Source organism: Benincasa hispida, chromosome 3 (assembly GCF_027475165.1).
Source record: "Benincasa hispida cultivar pf3 chromosome 3, pf3_genome.v1.1, whole genome shotgun sequence".
NCBI lineage: Eukaryota > Viridiplantae > Streptophyta > Magnoliopsida > Cucurbitales > Cucurbitaceae > Benincasa > Benincasa hispida.
The window spans coordinates 21,660,928-21,685,275 of record NC_143480.1 but is presented as its reverse complement, the minus strand read 5'-3'; the positions used below and the strand labels follow the sequence as shown (position 1 = coordinate 21,685,275).

General features: G+C 36.0%; 3 protein-coding genes across 14 annotated transcripts; 1 reads left to right on the top strand and 2 right to left on the bottom strand.

The window, feature by feature from the left end:
- Window positions 1-11,314: 11,314 nt before the first annotated feature.
- LOC120072532 (U-box domain-containing protein 4-like) lies at window positions 11,315-15,481 on the bottom strand. Of its 9 annotated transcripts, XR_016528350.1 has the most exons (6): window positions 15,072-15,247; window positions 13,959-14,060; window positions 13,000-13,878; window positions 12,834-12,917; window positions 11,871-12,051; window positions 11,315-11,786 (listed from the first exon to the last, which is right to left on the bottom strand). XR_016528350.1 is itself a non-coding variant. In XM_090311684.1 (5 exons), the coding sequence occupies exons 3-4, from the start codon at window positions 13,861-13,863 to the stop codon at window positions 12,864-12,866; spliced, it is 918 nt and encodes a 305-aa protein (XP_090167810.1). In that variant the 5' UTR covers window positions 13,864-13,878; window positions 13,959-14,060; window positions 15,072-15,345; the 3' UTR covers window positions 11,315-11,786; window positions 12,834-12,863. The 9 variants fall into 9 exon arrangements, 6 of the variants coding, with proteins under 6 accessions (XP_090167810.1, XP_038880845.1, XP_090167809.1 ...); XR_005480515.2 differs by having other exon boundaries at window positions 13,000-14,060; window positions 15,072-15,452; XR_016528349.1 differs by lacking the exon at window positions 15,072-15,247 and adding an exon at window positions 14,757-15,046 and having other exon boundaries at window positions 13,000-14,060.
- On the top strand, window positions 11,668-12,290 carry LOC120072533 (peamaclein-like). The gene is made up of 2 exons (XM_039024920.2): window positions 11,668-11,797; window positions 11,940-12,290. The coding sequence occupies exons 1-2, from the start codon at window positions 11,698-11,700 to the stop codon at window positions 12,122-12,124; spliced, it is 285 nt and encodes a 94-aa protein (XP_038880848.1). The 5' UTR covers window positions 11,668-11,697; the 3' UTR covers window positions 12,125-12,290.
- A 1,696-nt stretch (window positions 15,482-17,177) lies between the features above and the next one.
- Window positions 17,178-20,662, bottom strand: LOC120072530 (U-box domain-containing protein 4-like). Of its 4 annotated transcripts, XR_016528347.1 has the most exons (6): window positions 20,532-20,655; window positions 20,330-20,447; window positions 19,855-19,970; window positions 18,043-19,646; window positions 17,734-17,959; window positions 17,178-17,537 (listed from the first exon to the last, which is right to left on the bottom strand). XR_016528347.1 is itself a non-coding variant. In XM_039024913.2 (5 exons), the coding sequence occupies exons 4-5, from the start codon at window positions 19,492-19,494 to the stop codon at window positions 17,909-17,911; spliced, it is 1,503 nt and encodes a 500-aa protein (XP_038880841.1). In that variant the 5' UTR covers window positions 19,495-19,646; window positions 19,855-19,970; window positions 20,330-20,447; window positions 20,532-20,655; the 3' UTR covers window positions 17,178-17,908. The 4 variants fall into 4 exon arrangements, 2 of the variants coding, with proteins under 2 accessions (XP_038880841.1, XP_038880839.1); XR_005480514.2 differs by having other exon boundaries at window positions 20,330-20,634; XM_039024913.2 differs by having other exon boundaries at window positions 17,178-17,959.
- Window positions 20,663-24,348: the final 3,686 nt, after the last annotated feature.

The following is a 24,348-nucleotide window of genomic DNA, read 5'->3' as shown; positions in this document are numbered from 1 at the left end:
ATATTCGTTTGACGTCTACATTAGGGTTTACGCTTCTCACAAGATTAGAGTTTGAGTTGAGTCATCAAGTTTGAGTGGTCGTTTGTCTACACCACCCATAAGCGTCGTCATCGTCCACTCTAGTTTGCAGTCATCAGTCGCCAGGAAAGGCCACGCGTGAGGTTCATGCGCCGCCATAAACAGGTTCATCCTTCACAACACATCGACACCTGGGAGCATGTGGGCCCACCGTTCCGCGTTACGTCTGTTGGATTCTTCTTGGTTCAACTTTTCTGATTGTTTTGTGCATTTGGTTCCATTGAAATCTACTCGACCGTGAGTTATTTGAAAAGATACCCTTTTTGTGATTAGGGTTTGTTGCTGTTTTTGTTTCAATTTGGAGTTGTTCTGCTCTTTCCACTCGTGAGATCTACAAACTGTTTGTTAACCCATAATAGATGAAGTAGCATATGGTAGTATCTAATGTAATTCCTCTAGCATCGAAGATAACTAAACATAAGTTAAATGGATCTAACTATTATGATCGGCGTCGGATGATTCAATTTTATTTGTTTAGTATAGATATGGATGACCATGTGACTGAGGAGCCACCAAAAGATGATAAGAAAAAGGCTTGACTTCACGATGACGCTCGACTTTATCTTCAGATTAAGAATTCTATTGAAAGTGAGGTTGTTGGTTTGGTAGATCATCGTGATTCTATGAAGGAACTCTTAGAATTCTTAGAATTTCTATATTACTATGTCCGACTTCATCGAATGTTTGATGTTTGTATACAATTTTTTCGAGCTGAACAAAAAGTAGAATCTGTTACAAGTTACTTTACAAGACTTAAAAAGACAGTTGCTGAACTTGCTTTACTATTGTCGTTTAGCCCCGATGTCAAAGTTCAACAAGCTCAGCGAGAAAAGATGGTTGTTATGATATTTTTTAATGGATTTTTACTTGAGTTTGAAATGACTAAAACACAGATTCTTTCTGATTCTGAAATTTCGTCAATAGAGGAAGCCTTCAACCGTGTTCTTCGTATTGAGAGTTCCCAATTCGATTTTCCTGTTTCTCAACCTAATAGTGCTCTTATGAATAAGAATAATAATAACTCTTGGGGTACTTTAGGGATAACTAACAATTTTTAGAAGCCTAGTTATGATAATCGAAGATCAGATTATCAGGAGATCGTCTATCACTATTTTCGTAAGCCAGGATATATGAAACGTGATTGTTAAAAGTTATTGTACAAGACTTAATGATCTCAACATGCTCAAATAGCTTCTACCAATGATATGGTTGAGAAATCTATTACCATCTTTGCTGATGACTTTGCTAAATTTCAAGTATTCCAAGAATCCTTCCAGGAATCTTCTTCATCAAATCCTATTGCCACCATTGTCGAGACAGGTAATACGAAATGTCTTCTTATATCATCTACCAAATGGGTCATAGACTTTGGTGCCACCGCTCATATGATAAGTAATTCTAACTTATTTTCTATGCCTTTGTCCCCTGTCTCATCTCCATCTGTCACTTTGGCAGATGGATCAACCTTCTATATTCTTGGATCCGACACCATTTCTCTCACTCCATCACTTTCTTTGTCCTCTATATTACATTTTCCTCAGTTATCTTTTAATTTAATTTCTATTAGCCAACTTATTCGTGACCTTAATTGTCTTGTCTCACTTTTTTCTGGTTATTGCTTATTCCAGGATCGTATGACGGAGAAGATTATTGGTAGAGGACATGAGTCGGGGAGCTTTTACACTTTTTTACGATCAGATACCGAAAGTTGTGGCTTGCTCTGGAGTTACATCCCCGTTTGAAGTTCATTGTCCTTTGGGTCATCCACCATATTGTTCGTGTTGAAGAAACTTTATCCAGAGTTTTGTTCCTTGTCGTCTTTGAATTGTGATTTGTGTCAGGTTTCTAAATTTCATTTTCTTAGTTCTAGTCCTAGAGTCCATAAACGAGCCAATGCTCCTTTTGAGTTAGTCCATTATGATATTGGGGTCCTTGTCCAGTCGTGTCCCAAACAGGTTTTCGTTACTTTGTACTTTTGTTGTTGATTATTCTTGTGTGACTTGGTTATATTTAGTGAAAAATCGTTCTGAGTTATTGTCTCATTTTTGTGCTTTTCATGCTGAGATTCGAAATCATTTTAATGTGAATGTTGGTGAATATTTCTCTCATATACTTGCATCTTACTTATGTAGTCATGGCATTATTCATCAATCCTCTTGTGCAGACACTCCATCTCAAAATGGAGTTGCTGAAAGAAAGAACATACACCTCCTTGAAATAGCTCACGCCTTATCCTTTCAAATGCATATTCCAAAACAATTTTGGGCTAATGTTGGGTCCACTGCTTGCTTCTTGATTAATAGAATGTCTTCTTCTGTCCTCAATGGAGAGATTTCTTATCGTACTCTTTTCCTTACAAAATCTTTGTTTCCTATTGCCTTAAGATCTTTGGTTATGTTTGTTTTGTTCGAGATATTCGTCCAAATCATACCAAATTAGATCTTAAATATTTGAAATGCATTTTCCTAGGCTATTCACGTGTTCAAAAGGATTATCGTTGTTATTGTCCTATTCCAAACAGGTATCTCATATCTCTTGATATTACATTTTTCAAAGATATACCCTTTAGTTCATCACCATCTAAACCGTGTCAGAGAGATGATGATGATCTTTTTATCTATGAGATTACCTCTTCTACATCATCTTCTCCTCTATCTTCCTCTGTGTTTCTTCCTTCTGACCCTTCGGTTACTCGAGTCTACTCTAGGCGTCCTCTACAGTCACCTTCAGACCCATGTCCTCCACCACTAGCTTCTTTGACATCTGATCCAGGACCAAGTGATGATCTTCCCATTGCCCTTCAGAAAGGTAAATGCACTTGTACTTACCTTATTTCTTTGTTTGTTTTGTATAACCAGTTGTCTTCTCCCATTTATTTTTTTTATTACATCTCTTGATTCTCTCTATCCCTAACTCTGTTCATGAAATTTTATCTCATCCCAGGTGGCGTAGTGCAATGATTGAGGAGATGACTGCTTCGGATGATAATGGTACTTCGGATCTTATTTTGCGTCCAGCTGGAAAGAAGGCTATTGGGTGTAAATGGTTGTTTGCTATAAAGGTCAATCCTGATGGAACAGTGGCTCGATTGAAATCTCCTCTTATTGTCAAAGGTTATGCTCAAATCTATGAGACTGATTATTCTTATACATTTTCTCCTGTTGCCAAATTAACTTCCATTCGACTATTTATATCGATGGCTGCTACTCACAATTGGCCTTTGCATCAACTTGACTTAAGAATGCTTTTCTTTATGGTGATCTTCAAGAGGAAGTCTATATGGAGCAACCATCTAAGTTTGTTGCTCAGGGGGAGAGTGATAAGGTGTGTCACCTTTGAAAATCTTTGTATGGACTAAAACAAAGTCCTCGTGCATGATTTGGTAAATTTAGTCAAGCACTTGAATGTTTTGTGTTGAAATTAGGGTGTTAGCCCTAGGGGTAGTTTTGTCTTTTCACTATACCCTACGGTTCCTTTTTTTTTTTTTTTTTTTTTTCTATTTAAGCATGTAGTCTCTATGTATCTTATGTATCAAAATTATAATAAGAAAAACTCTGTATCGTGGTTTTTTATGTCTGTAATAGAGTTTTCCACGTATATCTGTGTATGCTTTTCTTCTTCCTTCTCTTTTTACTTTTCATCATGGTATCAGAGCAAGGAAATGAAACCCTGGCCACCATCGAGGAAAATCAAATAGGGGAATCACAAGTGCCGCTTGGTGCCACAGATATTGCAACCGTTGTACAAATAGCCATAGAACAATACTTCCAGACCATGTTACCACACCTTCATCAAACGATTAGAGCAGCCCAACCCGGAGGACAGGTAGCCGACTGGGTAAAAAATCAACCAACCCAGCCGACTGATTGGGTCGACCATCAGACAGGATAGATTGGAAACTGGCCGAAAATTAGATGGGTTCGCACCTACCATTCTGCAAGTAGCAACCATCAACCTTACAATCCTGTTTGCACTGATCAACCCACTTGCGCCAATTAACCCACGAGCGGCGGCCAACCGATCGAAGAAACCCAACCAAGAGACGCTTTCTGGGTTGATTCCAGTCGAGTGCAGCAACCTATTCGACCTTAGCTGCCGCTCGGCTCCGGCACAGATGTCCACGCACAAGCCGCCAGAGCAGTTGGCTCCAGCCCTACAATCCCATCCAGTCGAACTGCTCCAGACCCGAGCCATCCTATCTTCCCAGCCGCGCCTGCAAAGGTTTCGTTTCCAACAGTTTCCTCCTACCAGCCGAGTGGTGAATTCAGTCTTAGACCTACCAGTGGTGACAAATTGGAGATGGGTGGATCATCCTCAATAAAACTTTGATTATATTCAGGAACAGTTTGTCAACTTCAACTCCAGATCAAACAAAAGAATGAGTCAGTACAACAATAGATGGCTACTCTCGGAGAGGTGCTCAGGGCTACCTCTAATGGGTGGTCAGAAATTCCCTCTAGCCTTCCAGTTTACTCAGGAAGCCCGGTAACCTCTTTCCTTGCTTTATCTACAACAAATTTATTTTCCAGTGCAATAGGAAATATTGCTAACTGTATTGTAGAGGAAAAATTAAATGGTCACAATTATTTTTCGTGGTCTCAATCCATAAAAATGGCCCTCGAGGGTTGGCATAAATTCAGATATCTGACATGAGAGATACCGAAACCGAGACCAGATGACCCTCAAGAACGTATATGGAAAGGAGAAGACTCCTTACTGCGATCTATTTTAGTAGGGAGCATAGAGCCTCAAATTGGCAAACCCATACTGTATGCAGCCTCTGCTTGGGATATTTGGGAGGCCATATAGAAACTGTACTCCAAACGGCAAAATGTTTCCAGGATTTACACCTTACGGAAACAAGTCCATGAATGCAAGCAGGGAATAATGGATGTTACAGTGTATTTCAACAAGCTACCTCTTATCTGGAAAGAAATGGATCTATACCGAGAGATGGTCTGGAATTGCCTATGTGGGGGAGTTTTACATTACCAGTCTGAGGAGATCGATCAAATTTATGATTTTCTAGTAGGATTGAATTCTAAGTTTGACGCGGTAAGGAGTCGGATACTGGGAACTCGTCCGATACCATCTCTGATGGAAGTTTGTTCTGAAGTTCACCTTGAGAAGGATAGGTCGAGTGCTATGAATAATCCACTGGACTCGTCAACTGATTCAGCTGATTTTAAAGCATCGAGTTCTGCTAATGATAAGCAAAACGGTAAGCTAGCACTGGTATGTGAACATTGTAAGAAGCCCTGGCACACTAAAGATCAATGCTGGAAGCTGCATGACTGTTCGCCGAATGGTAAAAGACATCAGTCAGGGCCTGAACGAGCACTGGCTAGTGAATCAACAACCGGAGGTTCTCAACCTCAGAACCAAGAAACTAATCAGACTAGCTCTAGTACAGTAGGTGTAAGTGTGATTGCCCAATTAGGCCTCAACCTCAGAACCAAGAAACTAATCAGACTAGCTCTAGTACAGTAGGTGTACGTGTGATTGCCCAATTAGGTATAATTCAATCCTTTGGTCTTGTTAGTATTACTAATGGGTCCTTCGCCCCTATAGCCGTGAAAGGCAGCTTGTCACTCTTTAAGGGGTTGATTATTCAGGATGTGTTGCGTGTGCCTAAAATATCTTATAATCTGTTATCTGTTAGTAAAATTATAAGGGATCTGAGATGCCGAGTTACTTTCTCACCTGATGCTATTGTTTTTCAGGACCTGAACTCAGGGACGAAAATTGACATTGTCCGACATGATGGAGGGCTCTATTTCCTCACTGAAGATGCTTCTTTTAGGATATATGATAGGACTAGTTTACTTTTTTCTTGTTTTTCTACCTCTGAAACTGATTATATGTTATGGCACTATCGTCTTGGACATCTTAGTTTTCATTATATGAAATATTTGTTTCCTCATATATTTCGCAATGTTAATCTTTCTAATTTAAATTCTGATGTGTGGGGTCTGTCACCTGTTACTACTGCCACGGGCAAACGGTGGTTTGTAACCTTCATCGAGGACACACTAGATTAACTTGGGTCTTCCTTCTTACCAACAAATCTGAAGTCGCATCTGTTTTTAAACAGTTCTACAGTTCTATAGAAACCCAGTTTAATGCAAAGATCGCTATCTTTCATAATAAAAATAGTCGGAAATTTTTTAATAACTCCCTTAGGGAATTCCTAGTCTCTATAGGCATTGTCCATCAGAGTTTGTGTGCGCATACTCCTAAAAAAATGGGATAGTCGAGCGAAAAAACAGTCATCTGATCAAAGTTTCTCAGTCTCTTATGTTTTCAACTTCTCTTTCGTCCTATTTGTAAGGAGATGTGGTTCTAACAGCAGCTCATTTGCTAAACCGAATGCCTTCCTGGGTCTTAAAATTCCAAACCCCTTTAGACTGTTTCAGAGAGTCTTATCCTGATAACCGACTCATCCCTGATGTTCCGCTTCGGGTGTTTAGGTGCGTTGTGTTTGTCCATACTCATGGCCCTAATCGAACCAAATTTACCCCCCGGGCCCAAAAGTGTGTCTTTGCGGGATACCCATTGCATCAATGTGGGTACAAATGTTACCATCCTTCTTCTCGAAAGTATTTTGTCTCCATGGATGTGATCTTCTTCGAAGATCATCCCTTCTTTCCCCTTAGTCCTCTTCAGGGGGAGAGTACAAGTGAAGAGACTCACCGGGGTCCGAGTCTGTCAATCTTACCTGAACTGAATCCTAAAATAAGTGTCAACGAACCCATTCTGCCCACCGAACAAATCCCATGGATCATGTACTATAGGAGGAATCTCAGAAAGGAAATACCGCCGCATGTTACTTTTCTAACTCCTGTCCATGAGTCAGAACGGGTATCAGTTCCAGATACGAGTACTCATATACCTGATAATGGTAACATTAATGCTAACAATGATGCTTGTGTTGAAAGTGACGTAAGTAAAGACAGGAAAGATAGTGACAGTACTAAGGACTGTACCGAGAATGTAATTGATACAAGTGGTGGTAACTGTGAAGAACCGGTCCCAACAGAGAATGTTGTTGACCTTGGAGAAGATCCCTTAGAAGATAAGACATATGAACAGAATGCTAAATTCAGTAGGGGAAAAAAGGAGAAGAAAGATCATAATGCCTCTCTTGATCTTCCTATTACCTTAAGGAAGGGTACAAGATCATGCACGAAGTATCCTCTGCAGAGTTACTTGTCTTATAACAACTTGTCTCCTGTATTTAAAGCCCTCACTACAAGCCTAGGCACAATTACAATACCAAGCAAATGTAGTAATGGAGATTCCCGAATGGAGAGCTGCAGTCATGGAAGAAATGGGGGCACTTGAGAAAAATAACACGTGGGACTAGGTCATTCTTCCTAAGGGACACAAAGCAATTGGGTGCAAGTGGGTGTTTACCATTAAATATAAACATGATGGAACAATTGACAGATACAAGGCCTGGTTAGTTGCAAGGGGCTTCACTCAGACCTTCAGAATAGATTATTCCGAGACTTTTTCTCTAGTAGCAAAATTAAACACAGTTCAGGTTCTTCTCTTAGTTGCGGTTAATAAAGATTGACCTCTCCACCAGTTTGACGTGAAGAATTCCTTCCTTAATGGGGAATTAGAAGAAGAAGTGTACATGAGTCCACCTCCAAGGTTCGAGAAACAGTTCAATCACTGGGTATGTAAACTGCGGAAGTCCTTGTATGGGTTGAAACAGTCTCCGAGAGCCTGATTTGGCAGGTTCACTACTTTTGTGAAGTCACAAGGGTACAATCAGGGACACTTAGATCATACCCTCTTTACAAAGAAATCAGTATCCGAAAAAATTGCAGTTTTGATTGTGTATGTAGATGACATTGTTATTTCCGGTGATGATGCTCTAGAAATTGACAGATTGAAGAGAAAAATGGCCGAGGAATTTGAAATCAAATATCTCGAGAGGTTGGTATACTTTCTCGGAATGGAAGTGTCTAGATCGAAAGAAGGTATTTCGGTGTTTCAGCGAAAATACACTCTGGATTTACTTAAGGAGATAGGTATGACGAGCTATAAACCAGTAGATACTTCTATGGAAGCTAATGCTAGACTCAGTAACTTGAGTAACAGTGCTCCTGTTGACAAGAAGAGATATCAGCAACTTGTTGGGAAGTTAATCTATCTCTCCCATACCAGACCAGATATTGCATATTCAGTCAGTGTAGTTAGTCAATTCATGCAGTCTCCTTATGAAGAACATATGAGAGCAGTAGAGCGCATTCTAAGGTATTTGAAAACCTCTCCGAGCAGAGGGTTGATGTTTAGGAAGTCCGACAAATGATGCATCGAGGCATACACAAATGTCGACTGGGCAGGCTCGGTAGTAGACAGAAGTCGACATCGGGATACTATACCTTCGTGTGGGGTAACCTGATGACGTGGAGGAGTAAGAAACAAGGGGTTATTGCCAGAAGTAGTATCGAAGTTGAATACAAGGCCACGAGTCTTGGGATATGTGAGGAAATTTGGCTGGAAAAGGTCCTAAGTGATCTCGGTCAAGGTCATGATGGTCCTATGAAACTCTACTATGATAACAAAGCCGCAATAAGTATCACAAATAACCTCGTACAACATGACAAAACAAAACATGTGGAGATTGATAGACATTTCATCAAGGAACGACTTGACATTGGCAACATATGTGTTCCCTATATTCCTTCCAGTCAGCAGATTGTAGATGTTCTCACGAAAGGGCTTCCCATACATTTTTCGACTTATGTATTAGTAAGTTGGGTCTCATTGATATCTACGCCCCAACTTAAGGGGGGTGGTGAAATTAGGGTGTTAGCCCTAGGCGTAGTTTTGTCTTTTCACTATACCCTAGGGTTTCTTTCTTTTTCCTTTTTTTTTTCCTATTTAAGCATGTAGTCTCTATGTATCTTGTGTATCAAAATTATAATAAGAAAAACTCTGTATCGTGACTTTTTCTCCATGTATTAGGGTTTTCCACGTATACCTATGTGTGATTTTCTTCTTCCTTCTCTTTTTACTTTTCATCATTTTGGTATGAAGAAAAGTATGTTCGATCATTCTATATTCTATTGACAATCTGAAAATGGTATTACTTTGCTTGTTGTATATGTTGATGATATCGTTATCACTAGAAATGATGTATCAGGTATATCCTCTCTCAAGACTTTTCTCTAGGATCAATTTCATACTAAAGTTTGGGGCCACTGAAGTATTTTTTGGGTATTAAAGTAATGAGAAGCAAGAAAGAAATTTACATGTCCCAGCGAAAGTACGTACTTGATTTGTTGTCTGAGATAGGTAAACTAGGAATCAAATCATGTAGTACTCCGATGATACCAAATTTACAATTTGTTAAGGAAGAAGAAGTGTTTAAAGATCCTAAGAGATATAGAAGATTAGTTGGAAAGTTGAACTATTTACCAGTGACATCAACAAACTAAACATATTGAAGTGGATTGTCATTTTATTCGCAAGAAAATTCAAGAAGGGTTGATATCTACAAGATATGTGAAGATTGGAGAACAATTAGGAGATATCAGTAAACAGAGCAAGAATAAGCTATTAATGCAACAAGCTAGGCATAATTGACATATTTGCTCCAACTTGTGGGGGAGTGTTATAATATGTATTTATATTGTAATTATGATTAGTTGTTCTTTATCGTAATTTTATATTTCCTAGATTAGGGTTTCTTAGTTGCCTATATGTGTGTGTATATATAGTCTAATTAATGATTAAGATAATTATTCTCTCTAAAAATATTGAGAACAATAATTATTATTAAAAAAAAAAAAAAAAAACTCATACCATGTAGCTATAGTCTAGAAGTTTTAAATTTATTTTGAAAAAAAAAATACGTCAGAGTATTTTAGAACGCTTGAAGTGCCTACTAGAATAAACACTTTCATTGAGCTTCTCCTAAAAGCATTAAAAAAAAATGCTCCACCTAAAAACACTACTATCAAAATTAATCTCAAACCCACTTTTTCTTAATACTTTAAAGAGAAGTTGCTAATATCTCTCAACCAATTAAACTATAATAAAAAAATAATCTCAAACTCACTCTTAAACTTAGATTAAATAATGTTGAGAATATAGTATAAGAAGTACAAAAGGAAGGAACCCCACCTCTATCGAACTTCTAAGCAGCTAAAAAGAGCTTGAAGTGATGTAGCTATATTTCTAATAATCATCATAGATCATCAAAATCAATTTAATTTTCAATTGATGATATAATATAAAGTATCATAATCTTATATGTACGTAGTTTCATCCATGATCCACCTTTCTCCCACTCAATTGAAATGTATATAAAGTACAATAATTGATTAAGTCCCGTTCTGTATTTCTCAATTAAAAGATGGAGGGGAGGGAAGAAAAAGTTCCAGGGAATACACAGTTTCATCTCCCATATTTCTATTCTTCTATGTAAAAATATATTTTCCACCAAATTTTCTTCTCACAAATATTAATGTGATATTCGAGTATATTTTTTTTAAGGCTATATTACAAGTTTAATCCCTAACTTTGAAGTTTGTGTCTATTTGATATGCAAACTTTCAAAAGTGTTTAATTGATTTCGAAACTTTCATTTTTTTTCGAATAAGTTCCTAACAAGTTCAACATTTTTAAAAATTAATTGATCTATTATATATAAATCTGAAATCTATGTCTAATGAAATCCTAAACTTAGGTTCTTGAATTGGTAATTGAAAGTTCACAGACAGACTAAATTTGTTATTGTGAAAGTTTATGAACTAAATAGACACAAACTACAATATAGAGACTGTTGTAATTTAATAATTTTTTTAATTAATTGATATGGGACTAGTAATGAATATTTCCATACATAAAACCATTTAAAAAATCTACCCACTCCACACGATCTAACACAACTAATCCAACCCAAAATGAGCTGCTAAGTTAGAGAACGGACCCATTGAAATTAGCAACATGCTAACCATTGGCTAATATATTAACTCAAACCTTGTTTGATATGGTTGTGGTTTTCTTAAAACTAAGTTTATAAATATTACATTATCTGTATTTAAGGATTTTATCACAATCCAACTCGAGTTTTGAAAATTAAAAAATAATTTTTAAGAATTTTTTTTTTTGGTTTTTCAAAATTTGACCGTAAATTCAAATGTTTCACTGTGAAAGATGAAAACTATTGTATGGAACCTCTAACTAATACAAGTTCAGATCAATACGCAATACATAAAAAAAAACACATTTCCATTATTCCCAACCCCATACAATACATGCATAGGGACACAAAAAGAAGTTGTTGGTATCCTTCCTAAGAAATATAAACAAAAGAAAATTAAGGAGTGCAGACAGCTCATGCCCCCAAACATACCTAAACCATACATCTTTACACTCTAGTTGGGCTGTAAACCATTCTTATAAGCATTTTGCCATGCCTTTCCCTCATGGGTCATCCTATTGATTCATACCCCACTTTTCAATTAATAAAACATTCTTTACAGAGACCTTTTCCTTTCTGTCATTCCCCTCCACTCCACAAACCAAGTCTATAAATATCAGATAGAAATTATTGAAATGTCAGTAGAACACTAACCTTAAAACAGAAGGAGAAAGATGAAATCTGCTTCTGTCATTTTGGTTCTTCTTTCATTGATTCTGAGCTCTTTCCTCCTCCAATATGCCATTGCTGATTCCTCTACAACCTATGCTCCAAGTAAGATAAATGATTTACCATTAATATATAAATTCTGTTGGCAATGAATATACAACTTTTTTATTCATTCCACCTTGTTCAAGTGATTAACTGGTTTATTGTTTTGACTTTTTTCTTTCTATTTGTTTTCTTCTTTTGGAAGGTGTTTGTGATTCAAAATGTGGGGTAAGATGCTTGAATGCAGGGGTGAAGGACAGGTGCTTGAAGTATTGTGGAATCTGCTGCCAACAGTGCAATTGTGTGCCCTCTGGAACCTATGGAAACAAGTCAGAATGCCCTTGTTATAGAGACAAGTTGAACTCCAAGGGAAAATCTAAATGCCCTTAATTTCATTTTTCATTTATTTTCCCTCCTTTGAAATCTATCATGTTTTCACTTCTCAATCACTTGAATCTAATTTCCTTTCTTCCCTGCAGTTTCTTAAATGTGAGTGGGTGTCAGTGACATGACCAAATAAATTCATTGAAACATATTAATTCTCGGTTTGGAATGACTTTGTAAGTGTTTAACAAATGTTTGAAGTGAGAAAAGAGTATTTATAAGCACAGAAGGCTCTAAAATTTCCATCAATCAAGCACTCTGTCCACATACAGAGGCACAAAATTAAACAGAGAAGAGTTCCCAAAAATTAGATGAAGTTCTCTCTCAAAAAGCAAGTAAAAAAAAGTTTTTCGTTTCTGATGTTCATCGTCATCAGCACTGGGAGATCTATTTGGCAAGCATCAAAATTCACAAGGAAATTAGCTCGTGTTCATTTCATATAACCATTTTTTGAGGGCAAAACGAGAAGGAAAAAGAAACACCACATGCACATACCCCAAAAAAAAAAGATCATAAATCCTCTGCTATCTTTTTCTTTTATCAGAAACAAGAACATTTCATTGATCAATTTTCTGAATATCAGAACGAGGTTGATTATTCAACATGAATCAATAAAAAACCATCCAACCCCTATTATATTTTTCGTTTTTTCCCCTTTTTATCCTTTTTACACCTAAATACACCATGAACAAAGCTGTAAGTGCCAAAGCCAAACCATGTCTAAGAATGGGTCACTTCCAGTCCTCTAGCATTGTGATGCGAGCTTATTTCTACTGAAGCAGCTAAGTAGTGCCCGAGCCTGCAAGTAGCCAAATTTTCCTTTTAAAAATCTATTGAAAATTTGGAATTTTAGGAAAACACAATTCAGTGCAGTCATGTACCTTTTCCTTGGCCCGTGCTGTGCCTGAATGTGACAGTGCCACTAATGGTGGGATAGCTCCCTCTTGGATTGCCATGATGCAAAATCTACTAGTGGTTGCACAAAGCCACAATAATGCTGCAGCTGCATACTCTTTTGCCCTGGCAGAACCTAACTCAATAGTGTCAACCAACAAAGCAATACCACCCTCACATACAATTTCGATTCTTCCTTCATCTATTGATGCAAGATTTGCCAGAACAACCACTGCCTTCTCAACCATTCCGGCAGCTGGGTCCATCAACTTCACAAGATGCTTGATTGATCCAGCCTCCACAATTTTTGCCTTGTTTTCGGAAAGCAATGACAAATTAAACAGTGCGGTAGCTGCATCTCTCATTCCCCGAGGAGTACCATCCCTCAACAAGTCAACCAGATGCCCTATTGCCCTGGACCTACCAATGTTGACCTGGTTATCATCAATCACGGAAAGACTACCAAGAGTAGCAGCTGAGTTCTCCTTTGCCTCCGGGCTTCCAGTTTGAAGAACATGAATCAAAGGCTCAATTGCATTAGCTTGAACAATGATAGTTTTGCAATTATAGTCGATTGATAAGTTAACAAGTGCTGTAACAGCATTCTCTTGAATCTTAGTGTCTGTAGAATTTAGCAGATTGACCAAAACTTTAATTGCCCCATAGTCTGCAATCACCCTCCGATTATTCGCATTAATCTTGGTGAGCAACCGCATTTCAGCTGTACTAGTTCTTAAAGTTTCAAGTGAATCACTCGTCAAGTCCTCAACCAGCTTTTGAACTTTTGCTTTTATGTCAGTGTGATCAGATCTAGCCTCCAGTACAGGAGAAGAAACTATTCCATGAACCATCCTTTCAGATGGTTCCTGGCATAGTATTTGACTTTTAGCTTTATTTCTGTCAGCAGTACGATCAAAGTCAAGTCAGTAGATGGCTCAGATTTTACCTCTCAAGAATTTCTTAGTGCGAGCTATTAGCCCACTGACACCTGGTGGACCGAATTTCTGTAACAGACTGATCAGAGGCAGGTCCAATATCCAAGCAGTGTCTGAAGAATCCACAAGGAAATGGAAGTAAATGATTGCACGAATAAACCATTCAAGAAAACATTATGGACTCATCACTTACAAACTATATAGTTCACTAGGTAGTTGCTGCAAATTTATCAGTTCTCACACCCATCAATTGAACAGTACAGACCCCATATGAAACTATTCAACAGTTAACAACTTCCTCAAGTATAAGCATGAAAAATATCCAGTTCTTCAACTTTTAATAATATTTCAGAACAGTTGTTTTCCAAAAGTCCCCATAAATCATCAAACAATGGCCCAGTCAAGAAAATATAAAGTTGAGAATATTAGAAGCCATTCCTTGATCACTTTTGTCATCATTTCAGCTTTTTTGTTATGCTTTCTTCTGACAAGCAAAGACCCAAATCAATCTTACTCACACCTATTTCAAAAATAGTAAGATTCTACACCAGAGAGAGAGAATAACACTAACAACCAAGCTTTCTGAATTTGAAAGCCAGAATATCATTCACAATTCACATGATGAGGGGAAAACATGAAGCATGCAATTAAAACAAGAGTACTTATCCATAATAGCATGGAAACCATCAGAAGTGCTAGCAAATAAGTGCAGCTATTGACAACTCCAACTTACTTAAAGTATTTCTTGAACTACTACCTCCTATGGTAATAATATCTAAATAAAATCAAGTAGGCCAAACCCATCTTACCAAAATCATATGAAAGACTAAAATCTAAGAAAAGGTCATTAGCAGCACAATTTTGTTCGCATGTGGCAGTTTTTTCTTCTTTATTCGAGCTGAAGGGGAAACAGATGATAGTGGCAGAAGTTCTTGGACTCAATTTTCTTGGGTTGCAAAAGATAAGCAGAAAAAACGTTCGACGACTCGATCATATCACCATAGATAAGATTCGAGATATGAAGACCATACTTCGAAGGGGCCAAGAGAGAAAACAAAAGAGGGAAAAACTTAAAAAAAAAAAACTTGATAAAGAAGAAGAAATTAGAGAAGAATAAGAATTACCCAAATTAAAACAAAGTCCTGAGAGTAAGGAGGAATGATGCTGACTTCCTGAAATTGGAGTTTGCCTTCTTCTCCTTCTGAAATTCCTTTTCTTTTTATCGAGGAAACCATTACAAATATATAATTGGGAGTGTTCGTTGATTAATTAATAAATGGATAAATTGCCGTCGTTAATCTTAAGACCCCCAACGACCCCCACCAAACCACAAGGGTGATTTTTCTAAGATGCGGATGGCTCTCAAGGTTTTGTCATCATCTTCAATTTTTCTCTTTTAATTTAAGAAACGAGCTAGAGTTCATCAAATTTTAATAGGATATTTCTTTGGCAACTCGCAGGAAGAACGACTTTTTTTTCCAACTTGTGTATATTTATTTATTTTTAAATGAGTACAAACTGTTATGTTCATTTTGACCCATAAATAACGATTTTTTGAAAATATTTGTATGTACACACCACAAAACATAATAGAATGGTTTTTTTTAAAAAAAATATGCAAATTGCTCTCAAGTTTTATCACTTTGACCTATGTACTTTGACCTTTGTACTATATGATCTAAAAGTATTCATATGTATACACCATATGACAGAATAGTGAAGATTGGGAATTGTGAATAAGAACGTTTTGTTTTTGGTTACTCAGAAAATCTAAATTCTATTTGGTGGTAATTTCGTTTCTAGTTTTTTTTTTTTTTTTTTTTTTTTCCTTTTTCTTTTAGTATCCATTGTAAAATGTGTAAGTATTGCATTTTTCAAATAGGTTTCTTTAAAAGAATTTAAAATAAAGACCAAGTAGACTTAACGATTCACATTTTGTCATATATATGAAACCCCCAAAAAGAAATTTATTGAGTCAATTCAATGAGATTGATTGCAAGAAACATGGAGTTCGTAGCATCAATGATCTTTCATATGAATTTAACTAAACATAAATAAAGTATATCTAGTTTTAATTGTTTAGCAAACAATTAAGCTAAATGAGAAGAACATGTTTAAATTTAATTCACAATCTAGTTTTAGCTTCATGACCATACTTCTAAATAAACTATTTTAATTTCTGAACTTCACACATAAAGCAATTATTTTAAGTTCATCGCTCAGACTAAAAGGGATTAAAATCAAACAATACTACTCCAGAAGTTACAAGCCTAGTGAAAAAGCAGTCAGCCTAATGGATCTACATCCAAGTGTTCACTCCTGATAAAGCATCTAGTCCCTCCCAACTAGGAACCAAATATAATTCGTCTTACTGAGTTTATATTGAATGATATGGCATCAATAATGGAGGATCTGCTACTGTTTGAGGATGCTGAGGGATTAGTTTTGGTTGCTCATCTTAGTTCCTTGATATTAAAGGCACAGCAACCATCAGCAACCCACCAAAAACAAGATAGCATCAATTTTATCAATTCAGTTGATTCTCTATTGATGAACACATATAATGAGTACACAGTAAGTTATGGGAAATTACAATGAAGTAATTGACTAAAATTATATGTTAATTAAGGGCTCTTTGATAACTATTTTGTTTTTGGTTTTTGAAAATTAAGTCTATTTTCTCCCTATTTCTTACATCTTTCTTGTACAATAATTGAATTCTTAGCTAAATTCCAAAAACAATAACAACTTTAAAAATGCTACTTTTTTTAGTTTTCGAATTTTGGCTTAGTTTTTTAAATCATTGGTAAAAAGTAGAAAACAAAAGAAAAATTTAGATGTGGAAGTAGTGTCTATAGGTATAAATTTCAAAAACAAAGACAAAATGGTTACCAAACGAGACCTAACAGTTTTCTTTTTAGATAAAAAAAACATTTCATTGAAGGAATGAAATGAGGGAAAACCCCAAAGCACCTATAGGTGATACAAAAGAAGTTTCTAATTAGAAACTATTTTTGCGCCAACACAAAGTTGTAGAAAGAACCAGATCCAAGACTATCCAAAGATGAAAAAAAAAAAACTCTAAAAAGATGACTATTGCGCTCTCCTCATGATGTCCGAAAGAAAGCTTGCAAAATGGCCAACCAAACTGTCATCTTAGTACCATAAAAGGATACCCCACCAAAAGAGATGCAATGATGTCAACATGCTATTAGAATATGCCAACGATCAACCAGAAGCTTCCAAAATAATATCAATGGAGAAACAGATGAGCAAGGGACTTAAAATGGCCTCGACACATTAGGTACCAAGATGAAGATATAGATATATAATACAGATGACGTTGTAGATGATCAATAGTATTAACAGCTGTAAGACTAAGTTTCCATAAGAAAAATTTGATTTTCTTAAAGAAATGATCCATCCATATGGCATAATCTGAATCCTTCACGAGAGATACTAATTAATAGTGAACACCAATCGTTGGGCACTAAAAGACCAATCAGCCAGAGATATTAATTCATTCAGTAGCCAATGAGGAGACAAGCTGCCTAGCAGACGGGGAGTTAAAAGTGACACAGATGATTCGTCTGCAACCCAAAAGATCAGAATTACAAGTAGAAGTCTTTTTCCAACATAACTAGATGAAATTTTTTCAATATGAAACAATCAAATCGAGACATTAGTTGGACATTACTTCTGGCCTTTCTACTTCATTTTTCTGAATCAACTTTACTGCATTTACCTAATTTATTTACAAATGGAGAAAATATTATAGGCAGGTACCTTATGTAACATTATTGTGGCATGAAAATTTACATGCCCCCTTTCAACAGCAGCATCATCCAAGGTTAATGTCCCGAAATGTTACGCATACTTCAAGATTAGTGGTTTTCAACGTTACTATTCACATACTTTCTGAAGATGTTAAGCAGAACCTGAGTCTCAAAATTAGTGTTTTTCAACAATTACTACGCACATGCCTTCTGAGGAGGTTAAGCAGTTCCTGAGCCTGAAATAATAATTTTATTTTCGAATTAATAATCTTTTTCAAAATTGGAATTGTAGTAGGACAGAATCTATCACCGTGAGTACCTTATCCTTGGCCCTCCGAGTTCCAGAATGTGACAGTGCAACTAAGGGTGGGATAACTCCTTCTTGGAGAGCCATTATGCAAAATTTATTAGAGGTCGAGCAGACCCGTAACAGTGCAGCTGCTGCATTTTCTTTTCCTCTGGCAGAACCCAATTCAATAGCCTCGACCAACACAGGGATCCCACCCTCTTTCCCAATTTCAACCTTTCCCTCCTGAATTGTAGCAAGATTTGCTAGAACAGCAACTGTCTTGTCAACCGTTCCAACTGAGGGATCCATCAACTCCACGAGATGCTTAACAGCCCCAGCTTGCACAATCTTGACCTTGTTCTCTGGAAGCATAGACAGATAAAACAATGCAGTTGTTGCATCCTTCCTTCCCCTAGGAGTCCCATTACCTAGTAGTTCAACCAGAGGCCCAATGGCCCCAGACCTCCCAATCTTTACCCTGTTTTCCACAACCATAGCAAGGCTAAAGAAAGTGGCAGCTGAGTTCTCCCTTGCCTCAGGGCTTCCTGTATAAAGGACGTGAATCAGAGGTTCAATTACATTGGCCTCAGCAATGGTGATTTTGTGGTCGCTATGGATTGATAGATTGAGAAGTGTCGTAACAGCATGCTCTTGGATTATTGCATCTGTAGAATACATCAATTTGACCAAAAAGGTGATTGCTCCATGTTCAGCAATCATAATCCGGTTTTCAGTATTATGCCTGGCAAGACTTCGGAGTTCAGCTATTGCTGTTCTAACAGTTTCAAGTGAATTGCTATCCAAGTCCCCAACCAACTTCTGGATTCCGGCTTCAACACTTCCAAGATCAGATTTGTGCTCATTCACAGAAGAACTAACATTTTCAGGAAGTTTGTGCGGCTGTTCAGAAGTATCCCTAGTGCGACCTGCTGATCCAATTAATGACACTGGCAAATTGGTGTCACTTGAATTTCTAGATATAACTTGTGAAAAAGTAGGCTTGACATTACAGTCAGAGAAAACAATATCATGAACTTGAGATTTTCCATCTGATGTGACATTAGGATGATTTTCTGAGCTTGTGACTGGCAACCCTCCAAAATCCAACTTGTCCCCATTTTGAGCCACACCATCTGCGGATTTGACTAATTGAGAACGAAAATGAGTGGGAAGATGGTTCCTATCACCTAAATTCAACTTCTCCGGAGTAACAACTAGTTTCACGTTCTCTAGCTTCATAGAATCAATCAATTTCTTGTTGTTGCTTATCATGGATAAATTTGAAATTTGTGCCTCCTTCCAAAAGTAATTTGGTATTATATTAGTGTCTACTATTGGAACTGAGCCACAGCTACGGGATTTCTCTAGTGTAACTATGTGCTTATGTCTGTGAGTTATGATATCATCAACATGTTCAGCTTCTCCTGTGGTTTGGACTTGTTCAGCATTCTCTTTCAACTTTCCATGGGCCAGAATTTCCATCAGAATCTGCTGGTCTGACTTCAAGCTTAATTTGTCTGGAATTTTTCACCAACCCTATATTTGATCCAGCACTCTCCTACCGATACTTCAGCACACATTTAATTATGGTGAATAGTTTATCATCTATGGGCCTCCAATTTCTGGACAAATTACTGCAAGCCATTAAAGCGAGGAGTCACAACGTCATAGGTTAGACATCATTTCAAACTAGAAACTCAATTTAAAGATGCATAAAGCAGTTCAGCATTCCAAGGTCGCAAGATGAAAGCAAACATACATAGAAATGAAGCAGAGAAATATTGCGTCAAACTCAATTCGTAATTACAAAATAAAGGTTAATAGAATGAAATTCATCACTACCTCAAGCGATGTTAAGCCGACTTCAACAGAAAGCTGTTCGCATGAAGATTCTAGCCGCAAGAACAAGCCCCTGTTCGATCTATAGATCTTGAATTTAATGATTCTCTTTGCAGAACCTAGACAAACGTAAAAGAGAATGATTATAAGCAATCATCACTAACTAAAACTTTAGTAATCCGTTTCAATTGCAATTCAAGCCTCAGATTCTCTTTCTTCTTTACAAGGGCTAGGGTTCAATCAATTACTACTTTTGATTGCGGAAAATTCATTGTAAATTTCGATCAGAAGCATCATAGGAAACAAAAGTAAAATTGATCGAAAGCTCGAGGATGAGACAAGTAAGGCAGAGAAGGAATCAATTCATAAACGAAAACCACCAATTGAATGGAAAAAAAAAAAAAAAAAAAAAAAAAAAATCACAACTCCGAGGAGACAAGTAAAAGAAAATTTCATGGAAAGTGAGAGAGAATCTAACCGCGTCTAGTAGCCGTTGTCACCGAGATTGACAATTAAGCGTAAGAATTCAGCTTCTTCCTATCGTTGTTATTGATTGGATAGGTTTTGTTCCCTTTTGTCGCGGGAAGAGAAGGTCTCTACGGAATGAGGAAAACTGTAAAGAAAATTCGGTAACGTTTTGATGAATTTGAAATGGATTTCTTTTGTAGTCGATAAATTACATTACGCCGCCGCGGTTGCTCCGGCAGGAAGAGGATTGACAGCAACGTCAACGCGTTCATACTTGGCAAAACGACGGCCCGTGCTTGAGAGAGAGCAGTAGTTGGACTGAATCTCATACGCTTTGGCTTTATTAGGTCTACACCAAGTCAACACTCAACAACTCCTATTATTCAAACAACATCCCATTTCGTTCATTTCGTTTTTTTTAAAAATAATTTTCATCATAAACTTGTTCGAAATTTCTATCTATTTTAACTCTAAACTTACATGAGTGTTGCAATTATCACACTTGATTCAATAAAAAATATACGTAAATTGATTAATTTCATTAAAATAAAATTTTACATAAAGATAATTTTGACACAAAACAACTTCATTATAAGTCTTTCAAATGATCCAATTATAACAATCCATTTGGATTTTTTAATGAAGGTTAAACTACCTAGCCTATAATAATATTGGTGAGATCATTTGGATATTAAAATATGCATATGGTTGTGTATTGATCCAATAAAATGGTTGATGTAGTTCCATGTCCAACATTTGTTTTTATGCTTATACTGAGCTGGTGTCAAAGTTGAGTTAAGGTAATATTGCATACAAATCAGTTTCAGTGTTAAAAAGTTTCTCACCATCTTTTTAAATACTTAAAAGAGTCGTACTAGTGATAGGACCCCAATTATGTGGCAATATCAAGAAAGAAAGAATAGAAGAGAGGTGGTTGAATCAGTTAAGAATGTCATCCAATTCCGTTGGGAGAAATGAAGGTTTAAAAGAAGAAGGAAACGGAAAGAGAAGTAGGGAATTTTGAATATTCAGAAGTGAGGAAGAGAAGCTCTCGAGAGTGGGAGTTCGGGAGACGTTGTTGTGGAGAAGTCATCGTAGTGTGTCGCTTATCGTCTACTTCTACTAGGTGATCATGTAGCTAAACTAAGCGATCGTGTAGCATTTGGTAGGCGGTCGTATAGTAATTGGGTAAGTGATCGTGTAGGGGTTTGTGAGCAATTGCGGAGGATTTAGTAAGCGATCGTTTAGTAAGACTAAGCGATCGTGTAGAAATTATAAACGATCGTTTAGTGTTGGGTAAGCGATCGAGTGATCATTGTAAGCGACCGTTTGGTCTCGATTGAGTCTTATCGTTTAATAAAAAAGTTGTTCATCATTTAATTCTTTTCCTGAAAGATTGTATCAACACGTTACAGAATAAAGATTTCCAAGAATCAGTATCCTAACAAATTGGTATCAGAACAATCACCTAAACAAGTATGATTAAAGATTTTGAAGAGAAACTGAAGTTACTAGTTATTAGCTAATAATAACACAACCACGTTGCTAGTTAATTAGGATTGAGCACTATAGTTCAACTCAAAGATTCCTCGTCACATGTTTCATCATGATGGTGGCAATGAGATGGGCTTCAATGGAGTCCACATGGGTACACTAACCTACACTAATAATAACGTTATGATTAAATTCATATATATATCTTCAATTTTCAATCAATAACCATGGGGGAATTCAATCTTATATCACTAATTAAACTTTCCTTCAAAAAAATAGCGAAAGATTTTGAATTATAGTAAAAGACGTGTGTCACACATGAGTTTCTTTTTTTAGAAATCTGAAAATGTTCCATCAGCTATTTTAATTCCACTATAATCAATTATACATCGTCTTAATTATACTGTAATTAATTTTTCAAATTTATTTAAATGAGAGCTCTATTATTTTTTTTTAGATTTTCACCATGAACTAAGTTTATTTTTTCATGCAAAAAATCGAACATAAAATTTCGTGATTTTAATTCGAAATTGTATCTAAATAATTTTTTATTTTGAAAAATTATTTTAGATCTTTCAAATAATTTCCTAACCGACTTTTTATATTTATATTATATTTTCTCATAATTCTAACTAAATCATCCGTTTTTGGAAAATTGTTTTTATCGTTATCTTATTATGGATGGTTTTTATCTATTGCAAGTACTTATAAACTTTGTTGTTTTATTACAGTTTCTTTTTCAATATATTGTTAAATTTGTTATGTTCTTTAACGTTTACAGTTCGAATCCCACAGTGGAAACGAGTGATCATTTTGTTTCGATTTTATTTTAAATTTACAACATAGAAAAGAAGAAACATAAGTCAATGCATAGTAATTTAAACATGAAATTAGAGGGAAAAAGAAACATACCTTTGAAGAATCATTCTTCAAACTTCTTCATATCTTCATAATTCCTCAACGAACCAATCTTCCATGAATAGTATGAAGATGCCACCAGTGATTCCATGTTATTCTCTTAACAAAGATCGGTTTGTGAGAACCAACTTTTTAGAAGAGAGGGGGAATGTTGTTTTGTAAATGAGAGTTTTCACGAAGAACTCTTCTCTGACAATTTCTTGAAAAAGTTGAGAGAGAGAGAGTTCTTGAGAGTGAAAAAAAATTACTTCTTTACAATAACCAATGCCTATGAAATAAACTTCCTCACCTCTTAATACTTGAAGTGAAAATCAATTAAATATAACTTCCACTTCCTTTAATTTTAGTTAAAACAAATAATTAATCAAATTAATTAATTAATATTTTAATTAAATATCTCACAATTAAATGTACATTTAAATCATATTCAAATGCACATATCTCTCGTAAACTATAGTTTTAATATGAATCTCATTCATATTTATTAATATCATATTCATATTGATTATTTGAATCATATTCAAATAATAAATCTCCTTATTATTTCAAAGTTTAATTTTTGAATCGCATTTAAAATTAACTTTACATTATAATGTATCTATATATTTGAACAATTCAAATTCTTTCAAAACTGGTCCTTGTTTACCCGTTGTGAGCTAGTAGGGAACTTAATGGACCTACAGATTAGAAGCTTGATGATTCGACATTAACTAATTAAAATTTTTAATTATGTTAATGATCATTCATTAACTGTGATTCATTCCACTAAAAACCCACAACTACACCCTTCGCACTGTAGAATATTTCTGCATCTACGGATTTAACCATTACATTAAGTCAATCATTCACGAGAAGTTCGTAATTACAATTGGATCAAGTTAGAATATTTCTGCATCTACGGAATTAACCATTACATTAAGTCAATCATTCACGAGAAGTTTGTAATTACAATTGGATCAAGTTAGAATATTTCTACATCTACGGATTTAATCATTATCATTCACAAGAAGTTTGTAATTACAGTTGGATCAAGTTATAGTTTCATCCTTGTAATTACCTCTTATTTCTTAAGTACCACTGATCCCTTTAATAACAATCTATTTATGGTCCTACCATAAACTAGTCCCTCTTAGCCCACTGAAAGAATGAGTATCCTTTGTTCAAGACCTGAAATTAGCACTTAAGTGAACTACTCATTTATTTACCAAGGCGGGAAGAAGTGAATTCCATCTTGTGTAATTATGTTCCCAACTCCCTATTCAGACAAATCCTGAAAATGATAGGCTTATTAAGTCGACGATTCGGGCTACTCCCTACAAATCAAAGGACTGCCCTCATAGACAGGAGTCCATAATTCACCTAGGATTGAGATCAAATTACATGATTATCCTATGAAATATTGATCTCTTTAATTAATGGCATTACAATGAGAGATTAAGTATTTTGCAGTCCGATATTATACAAACTCATTTTATAGGGTACACCACTCGTATGAGATATGAACGATTTGGATAAATCATTTGTAACACTTACAACATTTGTAACAATTACATAATGGGTTATCCACAGTGTTACCAAGATAAGACACTCAACCTTAATCCATATACTATAGACTCT